The following is a 20950-nucleotide window of genomic DNA, read 5'->3' on the forward strand; positions in this document are numbered from 1 at the left end:
TGGCCTGATAGAGCGTCCTCCCCATGGTGCCGTTACATGAAGCACTGTGTAACTTCAAAGCCATGTTACTGCCTGTTTCGCCATAATGTGCCATTATGCGTGGAATCCAAGAGCATGCTGGAGTACAAAAGAAACCACATGTGGAGCACTCCGTGTGCCCAAAACTATATATTACATATGTTACATACTGTACACAAGGTTGTTCCTGTGTGTACGTGTATAGGAGACTCTATGCATTACACCACTCCAGCTGGATGGGAGGAAAGGAGGGTTAAATACATGTAGTCGATTCAAAAAGCATAAGATTATTCATTTCCCTTCTCCTATGGGAACAAGCTCCCGCTCCACGGTGCAGCACACATTCGTATACAAGTACCCGCACACACACACGCACACACACACACACACACACACACACACACACACACACACACACACACACACACACACACACACATTTGGACAGTGAGTCTAAACCAGTGGAACATCTACAATCTGCTGATTACATGTTATTTAATACTGTAATATGTGGAGGTATTTTTTTAAAAAGTGCTGGTGATAAAAGGGGGGGCAGGAAGAAATTCTATTTGACTGAGTTTGTAGAGATTAATATTCCCTCCTCATTGAAGTGGAGACGTTTGAGCCTGTTTGTGAAAAATTTTTTTTTAAGTGAAATGGATTTCTGCAAATGAGAAAACAACATCAGGGCTAAGTAACCATTTGAAGGTGCTGTCAAAGGCTTTCTCTGTCTTTACCCTCCTCCTTTCATCTTTCTCTCATCCCTCGCTCCTCCTCCTGCCTTCCTACTCTCATTAGTGATGGTTGTGAGAGAGTGGAGAACAAAGCGCAGGCCCTTGCCAATCGATCACCAAGCAGCACTATCAATCGACTGGTTGGAGCGCAGGTCTCCTCCATCCGCCCAGCGATTGACGGGTCAAGGATTGATGGGGGAGATTGTTGTTGTGTCTCCGAGTGTGTGTTTGTGTTTGTGTGTTAATGCAACAGGGGTATGTCTTTATTTGAGATAGATTATGGAAGATTTAATCTCATCTTGTTTGTCAACTGCACATTTTAATTTGTAGCCGACTAAATAGATAAATTAAAAGGGCACCAAACAAGCAACATATCTATGAGGGATGGTGTGTATGTGTGGAGTTATGTCTGCACACATATTCCCAGGTGTAACAAAAGCCCCCAGACACCGACAGATATTTCTTTTGGTGCCTACTCTTTACCCTGGCACTGTGTCTCTGCCCTGGCAACAGTAAATACTACACAGACGCACGCACGCACGCGCACACACAGCACACACACACACACACACACACACACACACACACACACACACACACACACACACACACACACACGAATTAAATCATACACTGGCATGGAGTCACACTTTACCCTGGCACGGTGTCACTGCCTTTCAGTGCTGTGACTCATGCCAAAGGCTCTAATGGATGAATCCTGCAGCAGTCTGAACAGGCATGAGTGTGTGTGAGATTTGTGCGTGTGTGTGTTTCAGCATGTTACCCTGTGTGTATTTCCAAGGTGTTGTGTAAACATTGGCATTATGTGTCACAGCTGGCCAGATGACTTGCCCCGCTTTTCATGTCGATTTTCAGTGCCTCTCTCTGGGAGGATGATGCTGCCACATTTGCATGAGAAAGGTTGTCAGACTAACACCTTTTCTTGTTTCTCTCTCTCTCTCCCTCCCTCCCTTTCTCCCTCCCTGTCTTTCCTCCCATGTCCACAGCTCTGATAGCCATAGGCCAGTACAGCAGCACCATAGAGACTGTGGATGCCGGCTGGTGTAAGGACATCACAGACCAGGGAGCCACTCAGATTGCTCAGAGCAGCAAGTCCCTCCGCTACCTGGGCCTTATGAGATGTGACAAGGTAACAAGGCTCGGCCTGTAATGTCTGCTGCTGTCTGGTTTCCATTGCGCGCTCTCAAGAGATGTTTCTGGAGATGTTTTAATACAAAACAAATCAGATTGTTGCATGGAGCAAAAAAGTTTTGAGAATTTTTTTTTTTGGTCTACATGAAAAGCTTAATAGGTTAAGAGCAGAAACAGTTGTTTGATGTGTTGATTGACAGAAAACTAATCAGGAAGACTTCTTCAAATTATTTGTTAATTTGTTCATCTTTTTTTGGCAAGTGCCAAATATTTGCTCATTTCAGCTTCTCTGATTCCAGCATTTTTTCTCTCTCTAATTTCTCTGTTTCATATCATTTTAAATCAAATCTCTTTTGTTTGGAGAAAATAAGCAATTTGAAGAAGTTGCCCTAGACACTTTGAAGTTGCGATCACCGTTTTATAATCATATTATACTAATGACGAGATTAATGATCATTATTAGTTGCAGCTGCATTTGCTTTAATATGACTGTAACCCCCTTTTGGTTCAGTTAATATGCACATATCTGATTGGATACCTGTTGTCATTCTCAGCAGAAATAAATAAAAGTGTATTTTTTGGTTCCAGCAAAGTGGTGGGTGTTAGATATACCTATCTAATAGTAATATGATTGTTCTAATACAATATACATGAAATACTTTAAAGGTGCAATTTGTTGGAAAATTACAAGATTTCTAAGGTAGCTCCAAAGAAAAGGGGGGACAACATAACCTCTTCCTGCTGCACACTACACTTTTGGCTGTTGTAACCAGCTGCCATTAGCAAGTAGCTCAGTTAGCTATGGAGTTAAGTGGCCCTATTAGCTGACAGGCGTCTGATAATAGGGCCACAGTGCATACTTAGATGACAGGGGAGTCACCATGGTCAGTTTGAAGACAGGGGATACAGTAAGGAGGCGATTTACTGCAGCTTTGATCAGGACTATGACTTTGGGGGTTGAGAAGACACGGCAAGTGGGGTACATCTAACAGCTAAAACTATGTGGCCGCTCAGCCGCATTTTCCTGGTTCATCTTTTGAATGTTTTAAACTAAAATTCTGGCCATATCTCACATTTTGCCCACATAAATCTGCTTTTTCTAAATAATCTGCAACAATGTATGGGTATAAATAATATAAAAATGTCTGATACTTGACAAATTTCCGTCATCTTATGGTTACTGTATATTGCCTCGCTCTAGTGGAGACACATAAACAGAGACATAATCAAACAAATACACATGAAGCCTCAAAAGACACAGGTCAGGGCACCAGGCCAAATAAGAAGCATCCAGAGGCGAGCATGTGGAGTAAGTAAGCCCATTGCTGTCTGTGCCCAGTGTGTCCACGTGGTGCGTGTTTGAGTCGGCTTGTTGAGTGATAACACTAGAGAAGTGACATAATGACCCCTCTCAAACCGACTTTGAGATGCTTCTGGGTCTGAGGGATGATCTTTTCCAAAGTCACCCTTAAACTCTCGCTGGCCTCTTACCAATCCAATCACTGACCCGATGGAGGCACATTTAGTTGTAGTGCCATGGTAACAACTCCACCCACCTCTCCAATTGGTTCAGTGGAGCTCCTACCACACAGATGCATCCACTTACTTACGGGATCATTCAGTGTGACATGAGTGGGATGAGGGTGGACAAGGAAAGAGAAAGTGAGCAGCTGGCCTAACCTAGAAACTATAGCCTGCACTGATATTGTACAGCCTGGTGTCTTGTACTGTAGTCTGCACAGCACAGGCAATAATCCCAAAGCTGGTGGGCCTCCATATGGTGAGTGTAACAGTGTGTTTTTAATGAGCCATTTTGTTCTTCAGATTGAGGCTAAATTTTACATTTGGGTTTCAGGCTGAATAAGTTTAAAAGCTCTCTGCTGTGTAGTAAAAAAAAAGAAAGTCAGGGTAGAAGTTGGCAGGGAAGCAAAGGAGGGCGGAGAGATGTTATGACTTATAGTCGAGGCCTTTCACCGGGTTGGGAACTCATCTTTTTTATTTCTTCATTATAAAATCGGTGATATCTGTGTGGCGCAGCCTCGAGGTTGACCTTATGGATTTCTTTGGGGGAAAAAAAAGCCCACCCGGAGATCATTAAGTGTGACCAGAACATCGGTGTATCATATTTATCTATTTATACTGTAATAAAATTAAAACATATGAGGGTCCGACAGTGACCCCATGTGTAAGGTCCCAGTGATAAAGCGGTGTACTCGATTCACATTATTGCGGACGTGAATGCGTATCTATCATATTTATCTAGGAGTAATAAAGAGTAACTGCATTACATAGCAGGTGATCACTTAGATTCCATTTTCATTTAGTCCCCCTCCCAGCGCCGCCTTGCCGGCTCAGTGACCCCAACAATCGATATCTACAGCCATGCTAATAAAAATCTCTTCTGGAATGACCTACATCTTTACCGGAATAACAATTTTTCTTAGTTTTCTCTCCTCAGTATGCTTTCATGCTCCTCCTGCCCCATCGCTACGAACGAATCCAACCCATTCCTCTGCTCTTATTCATATAGCCACCTCTCTATTCAGATGTGATATTCACACTACCTAATTTAGCCCGGAGGATGGAAAGATAAATAATTATCCTCCCTCTGCTCTGAAGTGGGAATTTGGGGATGACACAGCTAAATAAAGCCATAATTGGTGCTATTAGGGTTGTAATGGAGTGTGAATCGAGCCGAGAGAAGATTTTGACAGTTTCCAAGGTCACGGAATTAATTCACTGCATGCTTGGCCCCTTCACCCGTTTCTTCTGTCTCCTCTCTTTTCGCGCCCCTAAAATTGTGTTTAGCATTGCAAATGAGGCCAGAGTACTGGTGAGGATTGGTTAGGCGTGTGTGTGTGTGTGTGTGGGGGGGGGGGGGGGGACAAGCCCACAGCAGCTACTTTCTTTTGTTGTTGTTGTTTTTCAATAAGCCAGGCAAGAAAAGGGAGTTACAGTAGATAAGGTCAGGCTGCAGGAGCGGACAGAGAGAGGGATAGGGGTAATACGAAGTTCGCTCAGAGGGAAACAAATAAACAGAAAATAGGTTGTTATTACCGAGGTCGCGGCGAAAATGAGAGCTACAGAGCGAGTTAAAGAGGTAAAAAGGTGAGATGCAGAGACGGACTGGGGGAATTGTGGTTATCGAGGAGTCAGCCCACGGGCAGCAGTGACCATGCTCTGCCTTCTTCTCACCTCCCACTCTCCTCTCTCGCCGCATACCCTCCTGCACCTCCATCACTCCTCTCGAGGGTCTTCAATCGCCTCAGCTAAAGATCTGTGCTTCTGCTTTTCTTCCTGACAACTAATTTGAATTATTTATATTTCTTTTACACTTACAGTTGCTGACTCTCCTCTCCCAAACGACTCAGAGTTGGGGGACGTTTGATATCTTTTTATCAAGGTCATTTTGACGGGGTCGTTTTTTTTAGTTGTATGATTCCCGCTGCTTCACGTCTTCTCTTCGCTTGTGCGAGTGAAGAGATTGCTGTATCCTCGCAGTAGAAGCAGACAACTTCATAACTTCCCACCCGGTAGCATTTCTAGGTGGTATTATTTTGCTCGCTGCTGTCGCAAAGATAACCCAATCGCTTTTGTTTTACCCCAAAGCCTCGCAACTACCGGCAACAAGGGACAGTTTCTCTCCAAATTTCATAAAGAAACGATAAACATTACCTTTGAAAATTAGTGAGAAGAAAGGAGCAAGTTCACTGGAGAGGTAAAGTGATATTGTCGTAAAATTTATACGGAGTAATAAAATAGTTTGAGGATTTCTTTGTGTGAAGAAGAAGCGACGGCAGCAGGGGGTGGCGTCGGGGGAGTGGAGGAAAACATTAAGAGAAAATGCACAAGTTTATTTATTAAGTCGGTCTTCAAGGGAGACATGAAAGCAGACAGGGTTGTACCCTTAACTCAAACCTAATCTAAACACTGAATAACTCATCATCTACTGCATGATGATAAGTCAAAGCAAAAAAAGTGGCGTATTGCAAGTTAAAGTTAACAGAATCTGTGCTTTGACCGCTGCCTGGTGAAAAAAATCAAAATAGCGGTTGTAATCCCTGTTGCACGCTGTCTCCTGTTAATAAATCAAATCAATATTTCATACTACTCTGCAAAATAGTTTTTAGTACTGGCCGTCCAATCAATTCGGCCGTGATTTTTACTCCGGTTTGCATTTGACATTTCGGCGTCGAGCAGCGCCGTATCACGCCTTATTTGTGTATCACAGCAGTAAAATCTGGAAGCATGTCCAATTCAATCTCAGGGCAAACTAATCTCATCTCTGCACTTAATGCATTTCTGGGAAAAAAAAACGCAGAAGCTCGGGGATAACTCTCGATTCCACAGGGTTCCCACATAATGAATGTCTTGTGCAAATTACTTAACTTTAGACTTCTCTCCGCCACAGTTTCTCTTTTTCATGTTGACAAATCAGTTGGAATTTTCTCCATCGTGCCTCATTTTATTACCATCTCCATTGTTTCAAGTGAGGACATGGCTGCACTTTCTCCATGAATCCGTTTGTCTGTTCTCTTTCGTCAGCCCCGTTGTTGACAGCATGGGTGACCGGTGTATAAGGTCAGCTGTCCTTCTTCTAGTGGAGCCCATACTTCTTCTCTGCTCTCAGGCTGATTTCAGGCGAAACTATTTTACTGTAGAGCGCGTTTCTCCGTTAGATTTGGATGGTATTTTCATATGATTCAGCTTGATGGATTTTAATTGGTTCAGCTTAGCTTGACCTGTAACAACCCCAATTTATTTAGCTCTACCCGAGGATCTACACACTTGAGGAACCATCTCAATATTTACCCATCAACTAGCCAACATACTGTAGCTAAGGGGGTCACTGACAGTGGCCCCAACCTGAAATAATTTTGCTTTGCCCGCCGACCGTGAATGTTTGCATTGTGAAAATAAATTGTTATATACACTCCGCTTCTCATGAGAGCTGTGTTGACAGTGTTCTGGACATACTGCAAATACTCCGAAGTTAATATTTCCCTTACAAGGCCTTTGCTTGGAATTCATTCAGGATGTGTATGTTGCAGCAATTTTGCACAAATAACTGCAACACAGAGGTAGAAAAACACGTTGGCTAGGATTTAAGGTGGCAATATCACCGCAACAAACAGCTGCTCAATCACCATCAGAGCTAGCGTAAGCCTGTCTGTCTTACAGATGTCCAGGTAACATCTGCAGCCTACATTTGGCTCTTCAGAATAAATCACATGTTCGCTCTTTCTCTATTTTCTCTCCTCACTTTTTTTTTTCTCCTTCCACCCCCTGCAGTTTCCTCCCACGCCAACCGACGTGGAGTTAGGTTTTTCCGAGCGGGTCCTGTCAGTTTCAGACAAATACAGCCTTGTGATAACCCCCGACACGCAGCGCGGACAGCCCCGTCAGCCCTCCGCCTCGGCAGCGCAGCTCGGGGCCTGTGTAAATTTGTTTGGAATTGTCAAAACGCTGGGAATTTTAATGTAACAGCTTCCCTGGATGTCACAGGACTTAGAACGTGTAGAATTCATTTAAGAACTGTTAACAGGATCCATCTGGCTCTCCTCATGTGGAGCTGTGTGAAGGATCGATTTCCCCCGTCACAGTTTACACAAACGTGCTTCCGTACTGTATACATTTTACTGCCAGCCAGCTTGAATTTTGTGTCCACTGCCATTTGGACTGATATGGAGAATTTTTTATTTATTTTTTTTAACTCTGTACACACATAGCCGTAACACAATCCCAGATCTGTGTGAAGTCTACTTTGATTGTCAGAATATTTTCTTATTGAGACTCTCCTCTCAGTAGCTGGGCGATATGCGTTTGTAATAGTTTGGAATGTGTGTGTTCAACGCTCTCTCCCCTCTCCCTTTCCTCTCCACATCTGTCTGAGGGGTTTCCTTTGTGTCTCGGTGTGTTTATACGCGCCGAAATGCGACATGTCTGTGTGTTACTGTGTGTGTTCTTCCGAGAGGAATTTATGTTATTTGCTGTTAACGCAGCTCATAATGGCGCATTGAAATCAGAACCCCTCCAGGCCCGGCCAAATGCATGCTCCGCCTGCCTCAAATGATTACACTCCTCTGCCCTCGGGGGCCAAACTGCCAACGTTCCGACGAGGAGAAAGAATGCGATTGATCCCGACTCACCCAAAAATAATCAAATCAATGCATTTTGTCCTCTTTCAGCGCCAGTCTTTTGAAGTGTCGGGCTGAAAAGACGCCAGGAAAAAGTGCCCGAATCGTCTGAAAAGCTGATCATTTCTTTGCTCCCATATGTCAGCGCGTGCATCTCTGAGCAGCCCGGCTCCCCAGCGAGTCTACTGTTAAATGTTAGGTCCTCTCTGCGGGAGGAATTCATCTTTCTACGCCTCGACGAACACAATGGAACATTATGTATTATTTCGGGCCACGCTTTCGAGTTGTGAAATTGCCGTCAAAGGTAATTTCCAGCTAAAATTACAGCGATGGTGTAACAGCATTCTGTGCTCTTGGGTCCGGGTGTATGCAGAAACGCAAACACGCATAAACATGCCAAACTCACACAAATGCAACAAATGTTAATGCCCTGACATTTATAGCTTTTTTGGCCAACCGCATAATTAAGATAAGTGTCCAGTCACAGCGGCAGGGATCCAGCAGTAAGTTTTATTGATATATTTGATTTTGCAGAAACACACTGTACTGCCTCACACCGAACAGTGGTAATTCACTGCACGCCTTATCTGGACTCTGTTTACATATGTCTCCTCTATGCGTTAAGATGGTGTTCTCCATAATGGGCCCTCCCGGCCACTCTGTGAACATTTAAAGCCTTCATTCTCTGTTGATGTATCACTTTGGGGATTTTAAATCTTATTCAGCCTCAGTGGAATGTTTTCTTTTGGAGCGTTTTCACAGCTTGCTCAAATGTACCTCTTTTTCCCCTCTCATCCTCTTGTCCATTCCCTCTCTTTCTTTTCTCTACATCTTTTTCACTCACCCCCCCCCCTTACTTTCTTCCTCATCCACCTTTCTTTTTTTTCCCCCCACCGTCTTTTCCACTACTTCATCAGAGTGAAAACAAATGGGCAGCTCAGGTTTGTGAAACGGAGAGAGGGGAGCAAACTCACACAGTCAGCATGAAGCCGGACTAGGAAAATAATGACACTGACTGCTACCGGCCCCTTCAGGGACAGCTGGTGGAGAGAGAAAGAGTTATCATAGTAATGGAGGAGAAGAGGGAACAGAACAGAAAGTAAAAGGAGGGCAGGCCCTGAGGAAAAAAAAAAATAATCCAGAAATGATTTAACGAATGACAGGAAACCACGAGGAAACGCAAGTGAAATTAAGTAAAAAGGGAACAATGGGGTGAATCCGAGCTATTCCTTTTTTACAAACGCCCCACCGCTCCGAAAAGTGTTTCGTGTAAGCAGTTTTGAAGTGGGCTCCCATTACCTGAACTGAGGCGGAGCGACGTTTGGGGAACAGGTATGAGCACCCCCAGATAGAGCAACCAGACAGACCTTGTTAACAGAACAGACATCCCAATCAATACGGCCGTTCCACTGGTGCATCCAGCTGCCGGGGACTACACACAGATAGGCACGGCGCAGCAATTTGCAGACATAAACAAGGGCCTAATTGTTCAGGGCCCGGAGGTTCGGAGCGAGGAAAACAAAGATGAAGTATGGCGAAGACTTAAGAGGCTTTTTAAGTCTCGTTTAGGAAATGAGAGTTTTGGACTCTGGCGAAACTTTCTTTGATGAGTGTTGTTATTGCAAGCGGCGGGGATGCTTAGTTTTAGAGGCTCCTGAAGCGAAAGGGGAATTAGGAAGGAAAGACACCATACGCGCAGCATCAAGTCGTAAGAATGGGCCGGTTCCCTGGTTTTCCTGTTTTACCGGGCTTTGGTCAGACTTGAATGTTCAAAGTAGAGAAAGTAGTTTGAAAGAGTCGTTTGCTATTTGTGATTTTTTTTTGTTTTTTTCAGTGTAATCTCAGAGTCTCATCCCACACAGAAGAGCCGTATTGATTGGCGGTCTTAACTGAAGCCGCCTCCTGATCATCCCTTCATCTTGTTTCTAAAGGGCAGGAGCAAGGGACAGTGAAGGAGAGAGGGTGAAATAAAGTGAGACGCCGACAGAGTTCACTGAGTATCTGAAGGGAATCTCAGATTTGCCCTTCAACGTAAAAAAACAAAAATCTACCAGACCATACACACGCGTAAACCTGACCTCACCTGGCTCACAGGCGCTCACATACACATTCGCTGCCTTCCCTCCACTTCGCCCTCGCTTTATTTTTGTACCCCTCTTTCCTCTTTTTGTCTCTCTCCCTCCCTTACACTCCTCCGAGCAAGGACGGCCAAGGTTGTTTGAATTTTGGATGCCGCACACATCTTTTGCTCATTCAATTAGTTCATTCAAGTTTGCCCCCCCCCCCCCATCTTTCAGCCTTTCCTCCTCTTCCTCCCTCATCCAGTGCTGTTTACCCATCACATCGGAGGTCAAGATAATCTCATGGAGTCATGGGCAGACGGTAGACAGGACTCCGTGTGGCCGGGTAGTCGCACTCGCCGATCCTCGTGTGTTTTTGCGCCAATAACGAATGTTTTGCTCAATATGTTTTTTTTTTTCCTTCCTCCCAAACATTGAGAGAGACAGCAGGTGGTCACAGTCTCTTTTTTAGCCGGCAGGCGCAGCGTCTGACTGTGTCGGTGATGAATTAGCCATTTAATGCTAATGACGACGTCGCTCCCCCTCACTGAATGCTGTATCTGTTAATACATCCAGATGAGCTTTGGAAATTTTTTGTGAGGGAATCGCTTAAGCCTCTGATTTATGAACGGCATTAAAAAATTGTTTGGAAAAACAGTAGCCAGTGGTTAGAGAAGCTTTGAATACTTTTCCGTGTTTTTTGTCTGTAGGCAGGAATAGTGTTCCTGTGACCTGTGGCTCTGTGAACGTTAGAGAAAAAAAGAGAACAATTTTCACCCAAGAGCTAAAACTCAGAGAACAAAGATAGAGATTTATCACGCTGTCAAGATTTGTGCTTGTACTGACAGTGAACTGAACGAAAGGGTGAAGTCTGTATGCACAACGTTTTTCTTTGTGCTTTTAAATACACACACAAAAGAATGCTTGACTTTAATTGCGGTGTTCTCATTTGATCAGTCAGAATTAACTCCTAATTCAGAATAATCACTCTACAGGAGGCGGTGTTCACACATTAGCTTTTTTTTTTTTTTTTTTTTACAGATGAGATCACTGAGTTCTGCTCAGGGGCTTGTTTGTAACGCTGACCGGTCCGCAACATCTAATCCGAGCTTTCCTCGCTCCTAAGAGTCGCTATGAATTTTGTATCACGGTGTTCTTTGGGAGGACAGGGTCAAGCTCACCTTGTTCTTTATTTATTCTGAAGAACAAGGGAGTCGTGCGAGGCAAGAAAAAAAAAAAGAAATTAAACACAGTAGCTCTGTTGTGATTATCGTTAAGGAATTCTGCTTGTGTCTGACCTCCAGTAAGCCGCTCTGGAATTTCCTATCGTTTCTGGTGGGGTGTGTGTGTGTGTGTGTGCGCACCCACCTTATTTCATTGTGCTGTTTGCCAGTTGAAGAGGAAGGATTGGTTTCAGTTAACAGGGCATTCACCATTTTGTTATTATCTTATTGTACTCTGCCAGTGAGAACAATATATGACCTCGACTAGTCCCTGTAGTAGGAACGTGAACTCCCTGTCTCTGTCTCTATCTCATCCCTCTGTTTGTCACCCTTTCACAACGCCTCTTTCTCTTTCTTTCTCCAGGGGCCTGTCTGTTTCTCTTTCTGTCTTTTTTTTAGCTGTGATATGCTTTGAAATCACTTACATCTGAAGTGAACTTACGCTGGTTACAATCAGATTTTTTTTTTTTTACTATGATTTGATATCTTTATGATGCATAAAGTTAGGGGGCGATTGATATGTCTTTTTCAGGGACTATACTGGTACCTATTATTAGAAATCAAGGAGACTGGGAACTTATATATGGGACCGCTATTCAGTCTCAGTAAAAATGAAACTTAAGTACAATTTTCAGAGACTTCACTTCAGTAATTTGATTCATTTATTTGATATATTTGCTTTTTTTTTTTTTTTTTTTACTTTACTTTGCAGATTCTAATTATGTGTCTATAGGCTGTTAATTGTGATGTGTTAGCAATCAGATATTGTTGTGTGCGGGACATTGTGTGAGAGGAAGCTGCATCACGTCCAAAGTAGCACTTTTTTATAGCATTTTATCCGCAATCTGACAGGGAAATCGCCAATATTGATGCTGAATATCGGCCCAATGATCTACCAGGGCCGATAATCAGGTCCACCCCTAGTAAAAGGATAAATAAACCTAATAATATTATTATATTATTAGGTTGTATCCATACTTTCTTTTTGTCTATCCCAGGTAATTACAGCGTCACACTTTTCTCGTGCTTCATTTGAAGTATAAATGCTAAAAACAACCCACAGTCACCTGTGAGATTGCTACCAGAACATCAAGTGTAACTCCACGGCTTGTTAGTCCACCGTGTCACAACACAACGGATTCCCATTTTTAATTAGCTTCAGTTCAGCTCTACCTAATAGATGTTAGCTGTGATAGTGTTTTACCATGTTTTCTTTTCTAAGACCGACAAATAAATTGTGGAAAAGGCTCTTGAGTTATGGAATGTTTTCCTCCAGTCTGCAGAGATAAGAGGGCCGGTCTTACAGAGAGGGATTGGACTGAGCCTCGTACACATTCCTTTAGTTACCTTTGTCACGCGTGATGGAGTGTGGGGTTTACAAACCTAGCCTCCAGAACCTCGTCCCCTGACCCTGTTCAGTTTGAGCCCCCATTCCTCCATGTGTGAGTGTGTAACTGTGTGTGTGTGTGTGAGTGAGCATATACACTGACACCCTCCTTTTCAGTTCTGCCGCTGTCTGATACTGTGCAGGGATGAGGGTGTGTGAGCGGGACCAGACCTTAGTTGTCGCAAGCGGTGCCTGACCTGGTTTTTTTTAAAAGCACATTCAGAGCCATGCACTGCAGATTTCTGTGAGGGGTCGCTCGGCTTTCTGGGACTGAATCAAAAAATGGTCGAGCTCAGGCTTTGCTCGGTAAAGAGCAGTCTATTCCTTAAGCTTCCGAGCCAATGCATCAATAGTTCATTTAGAAATATTGAATCCTTCAGAATAAGTCTGTGGCGACCTCTTTTCTGTCACAACACTTCTGAGTTCCTCTGCTTTGTTTCTTTATTTCTCCTCCGTTCGTTCCCTCTCTCCCTCTTATCTGAGATGGAGGACTATCTTTCACTTGTCCAGTCACTCGTTTAGAAACTTTACAACGGGGGCTTTTCCTCTGAGCAGTTTAAAGAAGGCTATAAATCTGGCCTGTTTAAATCCAGACTTGTTTAAGCTGCCTTTTACTAAGACCTGATGCACTGCATTCTTCTGCTGCCTAAACAGGCTTTTGAAACATTTACCCCAAATGTATTTACTGGTTGACTGATGCACTCTGTACATGGGAGTAGACAGGGAACGGGGGGTATTTGTCTCTCTTTATGGGGCCGGGGACTAGAAATGGCTGCCACATGGCCGGAGAAAATGGGAGGAAAGAAGAAGAAGAAAAAGGGAAAGAGGAAAAGAGCCCTGCAGACCTGTGCTGAACTTAATGAAAACATGGAGGAAATACAAAGAAATAGGGCCATTTTTTATTGGGAACAAACACATCTTTGTTTTCTGATATCTGCATGCGCAATCATTTAAATCAACATCAAACTGTAGCTTTTATTGCTTTTTCCAGGATCCTTGTTTCTGCATGCGAGACCGCGCCGAGCGTATTTGATATATTCGGAAGGAGCAGGGGCCATATTTCTTTTAGCCTTCTATTTCCTAAACTCTCTCCCTCTCTCTGTATTCCATTTCCCTCCCTTGATTGTTCGGAGCACTCAGAGGGCGTTCTCACCACCCCAGTCCAATATGATATGTATCTTGGTGTTTGTGTATCTGATTATCGATTTATGACCCAGTTTCTTCTTTTTTCCCCTCCGCTGAGAATGTGAGCCGCCGCTGCATTAGTCATCTTTACGACGTGTTTTACGGCGCTGCTTACTAGTGGGAAAAGCCCGGAGCTTGCGGTAAATGTATATTTTACGTGGTGATAGAGTGCATTTGCATCGGAGGATCAGTCTTGAAAAAGAAGAGCTCACCGTTAAGAAAGGAAGCACTCCAACAGGGAGAGCAGAGGTCAGCTCGGGAACTCGCCGTCACTTAACTTCAGCCGTCACTTGTAAAAGTGGAGGGGCGGTTGTCAGCAGGCACTCACACACGCACACACACACACACACACAACCCTATTCGCATTCACCGTACATCATGTTCGAATAACAGTGTTTGCCAAACAGCGTATCAGACATACATCTTTTTTGTTTTTCCCCACATCTCTCTCTCACCCTCTTGTAAACCCTGACAGCGGCACATTGCCCGTCAGCATGCATTACGCCGCACTTAGATCTACGGGGCAGCATCTTTGAAGTTAAAATGGGGGAAAATATCATAAGTATAGGCCTTGCTCCAGATAGCTGTGGCTGTGCTCCCAGATGCTTCTCAGAGATTAGAATCATCAGTGAGCAGCGAGCCGCTCTATCATATGGCAATCCTACACACTTGGCAGCACGTTCGGCGGAGGGGTTGTGCAGTACAGTACACTGGATCAAGACTGTTTGGGGCGAAAGGAAAAAACTAAATAAAAGAACCAGAGCCATGTATCTAAAGCATCATTGAGTCAACAGGAGCCCCCTGTACTTTTTGATATCGTTTTTAAGCTTATGTTGCCTAGCAACAAAATATCGTTAAGCACAGTTTTGCCCGGTAACAGAATTTCACACAAAAAACACACACAAAAAAAAACAGCTGAATCACTGGTTTGAAAAAGTCTTCGTAACCGGAGGACTCCCCCGTCTGCCATGCAGTTACCCACAGGATTCAGTCTGACCTTCATGTCTCACATCAGCCCTGAGCCACAAATACCAAGCAGGTGTGGTGATGTCATCACATCTCATTCAACATACCACAGAGCCACGCAAAAGGGCACACAGCCTCATTTCTGGAGAGAGTGAGGGGGATTGTAGGAGAGGGTTCTTTTACACGACGCTGTGTTTAAGACTTACAGTAACCGTGGCTGTCATTTCGTGCAGCGGAGTAGAGTTAATGGATGCTATGATGTATAAATGCCTCTGTCAACTGATTTTCTGTCAGCGGGATTTTCTGTCCGCCAGCAAAAAAGCTGTTTGAGAAATGAACAAAAGCATTCGTCATTCCAAGACGCCATTGACTTAAAATAAATCTCAAACCAGGTACAAGGAGTTAGTGTGCTGTGTTCTAACCATTCAAAATTTATACAGGCGTGGATTTGGTTGATGGTAAAATCGATTTTTTCTTCAGTCTTGATTGACTTTCCCCCGTGCAATATAATAAGGTGTTTGAATTCCAATTATTTCTGTTGAATGTGACAGTAATTATATTTCAAAACTTGGAAAACGACACAAAAAGACTGATTGTTTCTTGACGATCCTGATTCTTTTCTTGTCAACATGGTATTATCAGAGAGCGGCGCGGGTCAGTCGATAGTCTTTTCATGATTTCAGTCGAAGGAATCTCGTCACAGCTCAAACATTAGCGTTGGCGCAACCAGCAATTAGGAAATGATTCAGCGTTTTGATTGGGAGCCATTTTGTGCGCGCCGTGTTTGTTCAGCAAGTGTAGCTGCACTAAATTAGCATTAATGAATGTTATGGCCTCCCATCAGTTTGACAGGTCTATTCTTTAGATCTGTTTTAATTGTAATTAAGCCCTGATTAACGAGCCGGGGGATGTTTCATTCTCTTTTCAAGAATATAGCATAATATGTTATGAAGGCAATCAGGGGTTTGTCATTTTATCTGCTAATGAGGCTGAGCCATATGTCATAACAAACTTCACTTCTCTCTGTAGCGGCATCCTTTAGAGACCTCGCTTAAGCTGCTCTTCTGCTCCTGCTTTGGTCTTCTCTCTGAAGACAGCCATCTTTGTAGGCAAACCGCAGGTGTTTGTCTGGGAAAAAAAAAAAAAAACAGGTGTGGGGTCGCCCCTGTTGCTCTGAGTTTAAGACACCGAACACGAACCGCAAGTCCCCGGTTTAAATCTTGCCAGGCACCTTTGAAGCATCTCTCTTCCTCGTTTCCTCTCATCTTTTCCTTTTTGCTGCTATCTAATAAAGGCATTAAAAGTCCCCATAAAGTCATTTAAAAAAGAAAAAAAAAAACACAGGTGTGAGGGTGATCCAACATCACATTAAAGCTAATGATCACCATTTGAAGCCAGTTGCTAAATTTGTTGAAAAGGATCCAAGAGTTGACAGATCAGACAGTCAATGAAAAGCTCTTAATTTATGATTTAAGATTGTCAGACGCCCGGGTCAAATCCTAAAAGAGCAAAAGAAGAGGCTGCATTAATCCTTGCTTCTGTGAACCACTGTTGAATTATAAAATTCACTCAATTTGTTGCCCTTGCCAGGATTTGTTTGATAGTTTTATTGAAAGGATCAGCCAGAAAAAATAACCAGAGCAGTCTTAGCCTCATTAAACCACAGAGAAGCAGAAGGTGCAGCCACATGACAATCAACACCATTGTCCATTTGCAACCCAGAATGTGCAGCAGCTTGTCGAAATTATCACATTTTTATCAGAATATTCAGAAAAACATCAAACGAGAAGAATTAATTAGCAGGCTGCAAACTCAAACTAGAGTAACTGTGGAAAACATAGCGGAGATATCGTATTTATGCACAGTTCTTGTTTCTGTTATTCCACATTTCGTCAGTGGGAACGTCACAGGCATCATGGACATCATAAATTGTGTTTGGGCATCCGCCCCATTCTTGTTAACATGATATCTCAAGAACTTACTGGTGGAACTTCTTCAAATCTGGTCCACTTGGATTCGGGATGAACCGATTATATTTTGGTGGTCAAAGGTCATGGGTCACTGTGACCTCATGGTGTCCCATTCCTGTGAAACCACCATATCTCAGGAATGACTTGATGGAATTTCTTCATATTTGGAAGACTCAGCCTCTTGGACTCGAGAACCAACTGAGTGGAATTCAGTGGTCAAAGGTCGAGTTCACTGTGGAATCACAAAACACATTCTTAGACATTATTCAACAATTCATATGCTAATTATGGCAACATTTTACACAAATGTCTAATAGGATAAAATAATGATGAGATGGCATTTCAGATCCAAAAGGTCAGAGGTCAACTTCTCTGGGATTTCATAATATTCTGAAGAAAATGTTCTGGCTCCTATTCCACGGCAGAGCTAAGGAACTGGAAGTTGACACGTGGAGACAACAAAAGGCAGTGATGGCACAAACTAATAATGGGTGTAAAAACAGGTGGATGTAAACGCACTTATTGTAATCAGCCAGTGAATCATTTATTAGAAGGCGCAGATATTCACATTGTTAGTAACCTCTTTTGTGTCCTTTAAGATAAAACTTCCAGAAGGTCTCCTGTTTTTTGCCTTCGTGGTAAACATTACCGCTCTACTTGAGTTTGGTCATCACAGCAGAAGAAGGAAATGATGGCTGAAAGGATGGTTGGTCTTGTAAAACCGTCTGGCCTTTAGAGTGCTTATTATCTCATAATAATGTGGAGTCTTTAAGTCGATATCTTGAGACTCGTTTCGTGAGTGCATCAGCTTTACTAATGATTATTGATCAAAGCAATGTAAGTGTTGCGTGAATTTAATCATTTCTACTGGTACCTGCTGATTTGAGGCAGCCTCATGTAGAAATTGACTCCTGAAACAGCTGAAAGTGAAGCAGTAAAACACACCAGTGACGGGACAAAAGAAACTAAAGATTCAGTTAGAGGCTGCAGTAGTACTGAGCACTGAACACAGACTTTAAAAACGTCTTTTTCTCTGGTTTCCTGAACAGACATGAGTTCAGTATCGCTTTTTAGGGGGAGACGGATGCTTGTTACAGGTTGGCTGCAGTCGCGAGACATCAGCACAGCCCGCTCGGAGGCGAGGGGCGGCCGCGGCTTGGCCCCTCTCCGGATCAAGTCCATCGCAGCTCAGTTCAACTCGCCACAGTTAAACTGGAAGAGGAAATTCAATTCAGCACGGCTCAGTTTGCCTCAAAAGTGCTTGCAGAAAAACAAAGAGACACCATTCACCCTATTACGAGACACTATACCATCAAAATGTTATTTTGAGGTAAAAAAAAGTGACATAATGTTGCTTTAATTGCAGGCTTCTAGCAGTGGAGGTGTCAGAGTATTGTTTCAAGTTTAAAGCCCTCTGCCAGTCTTTCTTCTGTCTTTCTGACCGAGGAGAGCACTGAGGCAGGACTGTTTTTTGGCACTCAGAATTTTCTCTTTGCGTCTGATCACAAAAAACAAACACATGAAAGTTTGAGAGACTTTTTGACTCGGTGGTCTTGATTTTTGTTTTTTTTTAATTCCTGTACTGACGGTACCCTGAAAGTGTCTGCTAAGCCTCTGTGCGCTGGCGTCAAGAAGTCGAACACCAGCTCGATGTCTCTTCCTTGGCAATCAAGGCGAAAGCTAACAGGCTGTTGTTGCCTTTTAGTCTTATTGAATTCGCTCGCGCCGTGCAATTTTCCACCTCCCTTCTGTGACCCGAGAGGCATCAGTGGTCCGTTCGCTCGAGCACATTTATTTCTCTCTCTGATTTAGCTGGTTTTGTCCTGATTCTGCCTGTTCTTTTTTGGTCTGTCTGTCTGTCTGGCCATTAGTGTTTTTTCTATGTCTCTTATTGACAGGGACTTGCTGATACCCACCACTTAAATAGATTGTGTTCGATGAAGCGACAGAAGGAATTAGACAGAAAAATAACAGCCAAAACGGTTCATAACCTAAGCAAGAACCAGGGAACTCTCGCCCTTGCGAGACTTTTCTTCCAGAAAACACAGAAACTGGAGGGCTCTCGGTCAATGAGCTCGGGGAGAACTGTGCAACACTTTGTCACTGCTTTGGCAACAACAGACGACTGTGTGCTCAACATGTGTGTGAGTGTTTATACATCATTTCTCCTGGAAAGTGTCATGCTCGCGGGTGGGCGGGGGTTGGTTCAGGGTGGGTTGTGGTTAACCCCTCAAGGTCTCCAGGGTTGCTCTGCCTCTGCTCTTTTTCAGATTCTCGGCCTCTCTGTGATTCAGTGACGGCCTGACAGTGTTGGAAAAGAAGAGCCGGGGTGGCTATTAGCTGCTTGTCTTTTCCTCTGAGAGCAAGAAGGCCTCATTAGCCTGTTGAGCTCAGCTGTCCTCTGGTGCTAAACCCGTTGCTGAGGATCAACAGTGTGTGTGTGTGTGTGTGTGTGTGTGCATAGACTATGCTCTTAAGAAATGGCCTATCTCACACATTAGTCGAGTACACTGCTGTTTTGACAGGGCGCTAACAGTTCAATCTGTGGTTCTGATTATCTTAATAAGGCATCATGGAGCGATGCGGAGACGGGCGACGGATTCTTAAATTACCCCGTTTAAATTAAGCTGTCCAAAAATCTGAATTGATGTCACCTTAAGCAATATTTCTGCTACATTTATATGGTTTTTAAGATGATTGCCTCATTTTAATGTATCTAGCCTGGAAATCTGTACTGATACCGAATGAAGGAATCTTGAATGATTCTGAAATGAGTGGCTTGATTAGATGAAATCATGGAAATTATGGATCTTTGACCTCCCTAAACTTACTAATATTGGAATTTTAATAAATGTCCATGGTAACATTAGTGATAACGAGCAGTAGCTTTTAACCAGAAGTTCAAACCAATCAGACAAATAGCGCAGTATCTTTAAAGGACATATTAGGCCCATGTGAACAATAAAATTAATCTCGCCGTTTCTCCCGTTCAAACTGGCCACTATAAGATGTCCGGTGCGACTGATGGGGGGTGCAAAGTCCACAGTCCTCGTTCTGTTATGCTCGGTTTATTTGAAGTTAATGTGAGGCTTCAGCGGTCGGAGTGAGTCAGATAAAAAGGGGGGGGGATCCAAAATGATGGTCTTTTATAGCTCAAAATTCCCTCTTGTGAACTGTGAACGAAAGCGAGTCTAACTTCTTAAGATGGCCATTTTATTTGATTTACTCAGACTGCTGAAGGCTGCAAACATATATTTTTCCGCAGAAAGATGACTGAATGTCCCCCCCCCCAAATCACTTTAAATGGAAATGCATTATGAAGGAATCTTTTTAACGATATGAAAATTGGTAGTGATGACAAGGAAGCAAAAGCTGTTTCAATGTGTCACCGGAATATTGCTTTGAGATGCTGTGAAACTGTCCGGTGCATACGGGGAACAAACGGGACAAACATGTCTGCAGTGCCCAAACATGAGAAACCGTACATACAATCATGATCGTCACACCAGAGAGCCTGTTTTCCCTGTGGAATGTTCCAAACAGGTGTTTTTGGAGCATTTAGCAACTTCTCTCAGTCTTTTTGTCGCTCCCGTCCTAACTTGTCAAGTTTCATTAAGTTAATGAGTGAAAACATTGAATGTATTGTCTTTTATGCTGTTTTTAATTTAGTGTGTGTAAAGAACAGATGAGCAAAATATCACATTCTGGTTTTTTTTTTTAAGTTTTACACAGCGTCCCAGCTTTTTTTAGGATTTGGAGATGTACGCTAATTTCTGATTCGTGGTTAATTCTTGACCTCGGAAACAGCTGTTGGCAAAAAAAAAAAGCTCTAAACTCTCCATCCACTTACTCACTTGTTCTGAGCTTCCTGCCATGTCGTACGGTCTTTATCAGCAGATGCAGCATCCTCAGTCATCGTGAAAGCGTAAATATTAAGACTTACCACTAATCTGTTAAGCCAAAATTGATGAGCATCTGCACATGAAGACTGTGTGATGTAGTCAGAAACTCTGGAAAACAAGTAAGGAAGTGGACAGTGAGCCAAAACTCATTAACCAACATGTATAAGATTCAATTAAAGTAAACTTAACTGCATTATAGCTGTTTGCATATAAGGC

General features: G+C 43.2%; 1 protein-coding gene across 1 annotated transcript in view; it reads left to right on the forward strand.

Annotated features, from left to right (window-relative positions):
• The window catches only part of fbxl17 (F-box and leucine-rich repeat protein 17), a 227919-nt gene that overhangs the window by 204565 nt on the left and 2404 nt on the right, over nt 1-20950 (forward strand). Inside the window, exon 10 of the mRNA XM_030416214.1 lies at nt 1760-1902. Coding sequence (XP_030272074.1) covers nt 1760-1902 — 143 coding nt within the window. The remainder of the gene's footprint in view (nt 1-1759; nt 1903-20950) is intronic.

Source organism: Sparus aurata, chromosome 5, assembly GCF_900880675.1.
Source record: "Sparus aurata chromosome 5, fSpaAur1.1, whole genome shotgun sequence".
Classification (NCBI taxonomy): domain Eukaryota; kingdom Metazoa; phylum Chordata; class Actinopteri; order Spariformes; family Sparidae; genus Sparus; species Sparus aurata.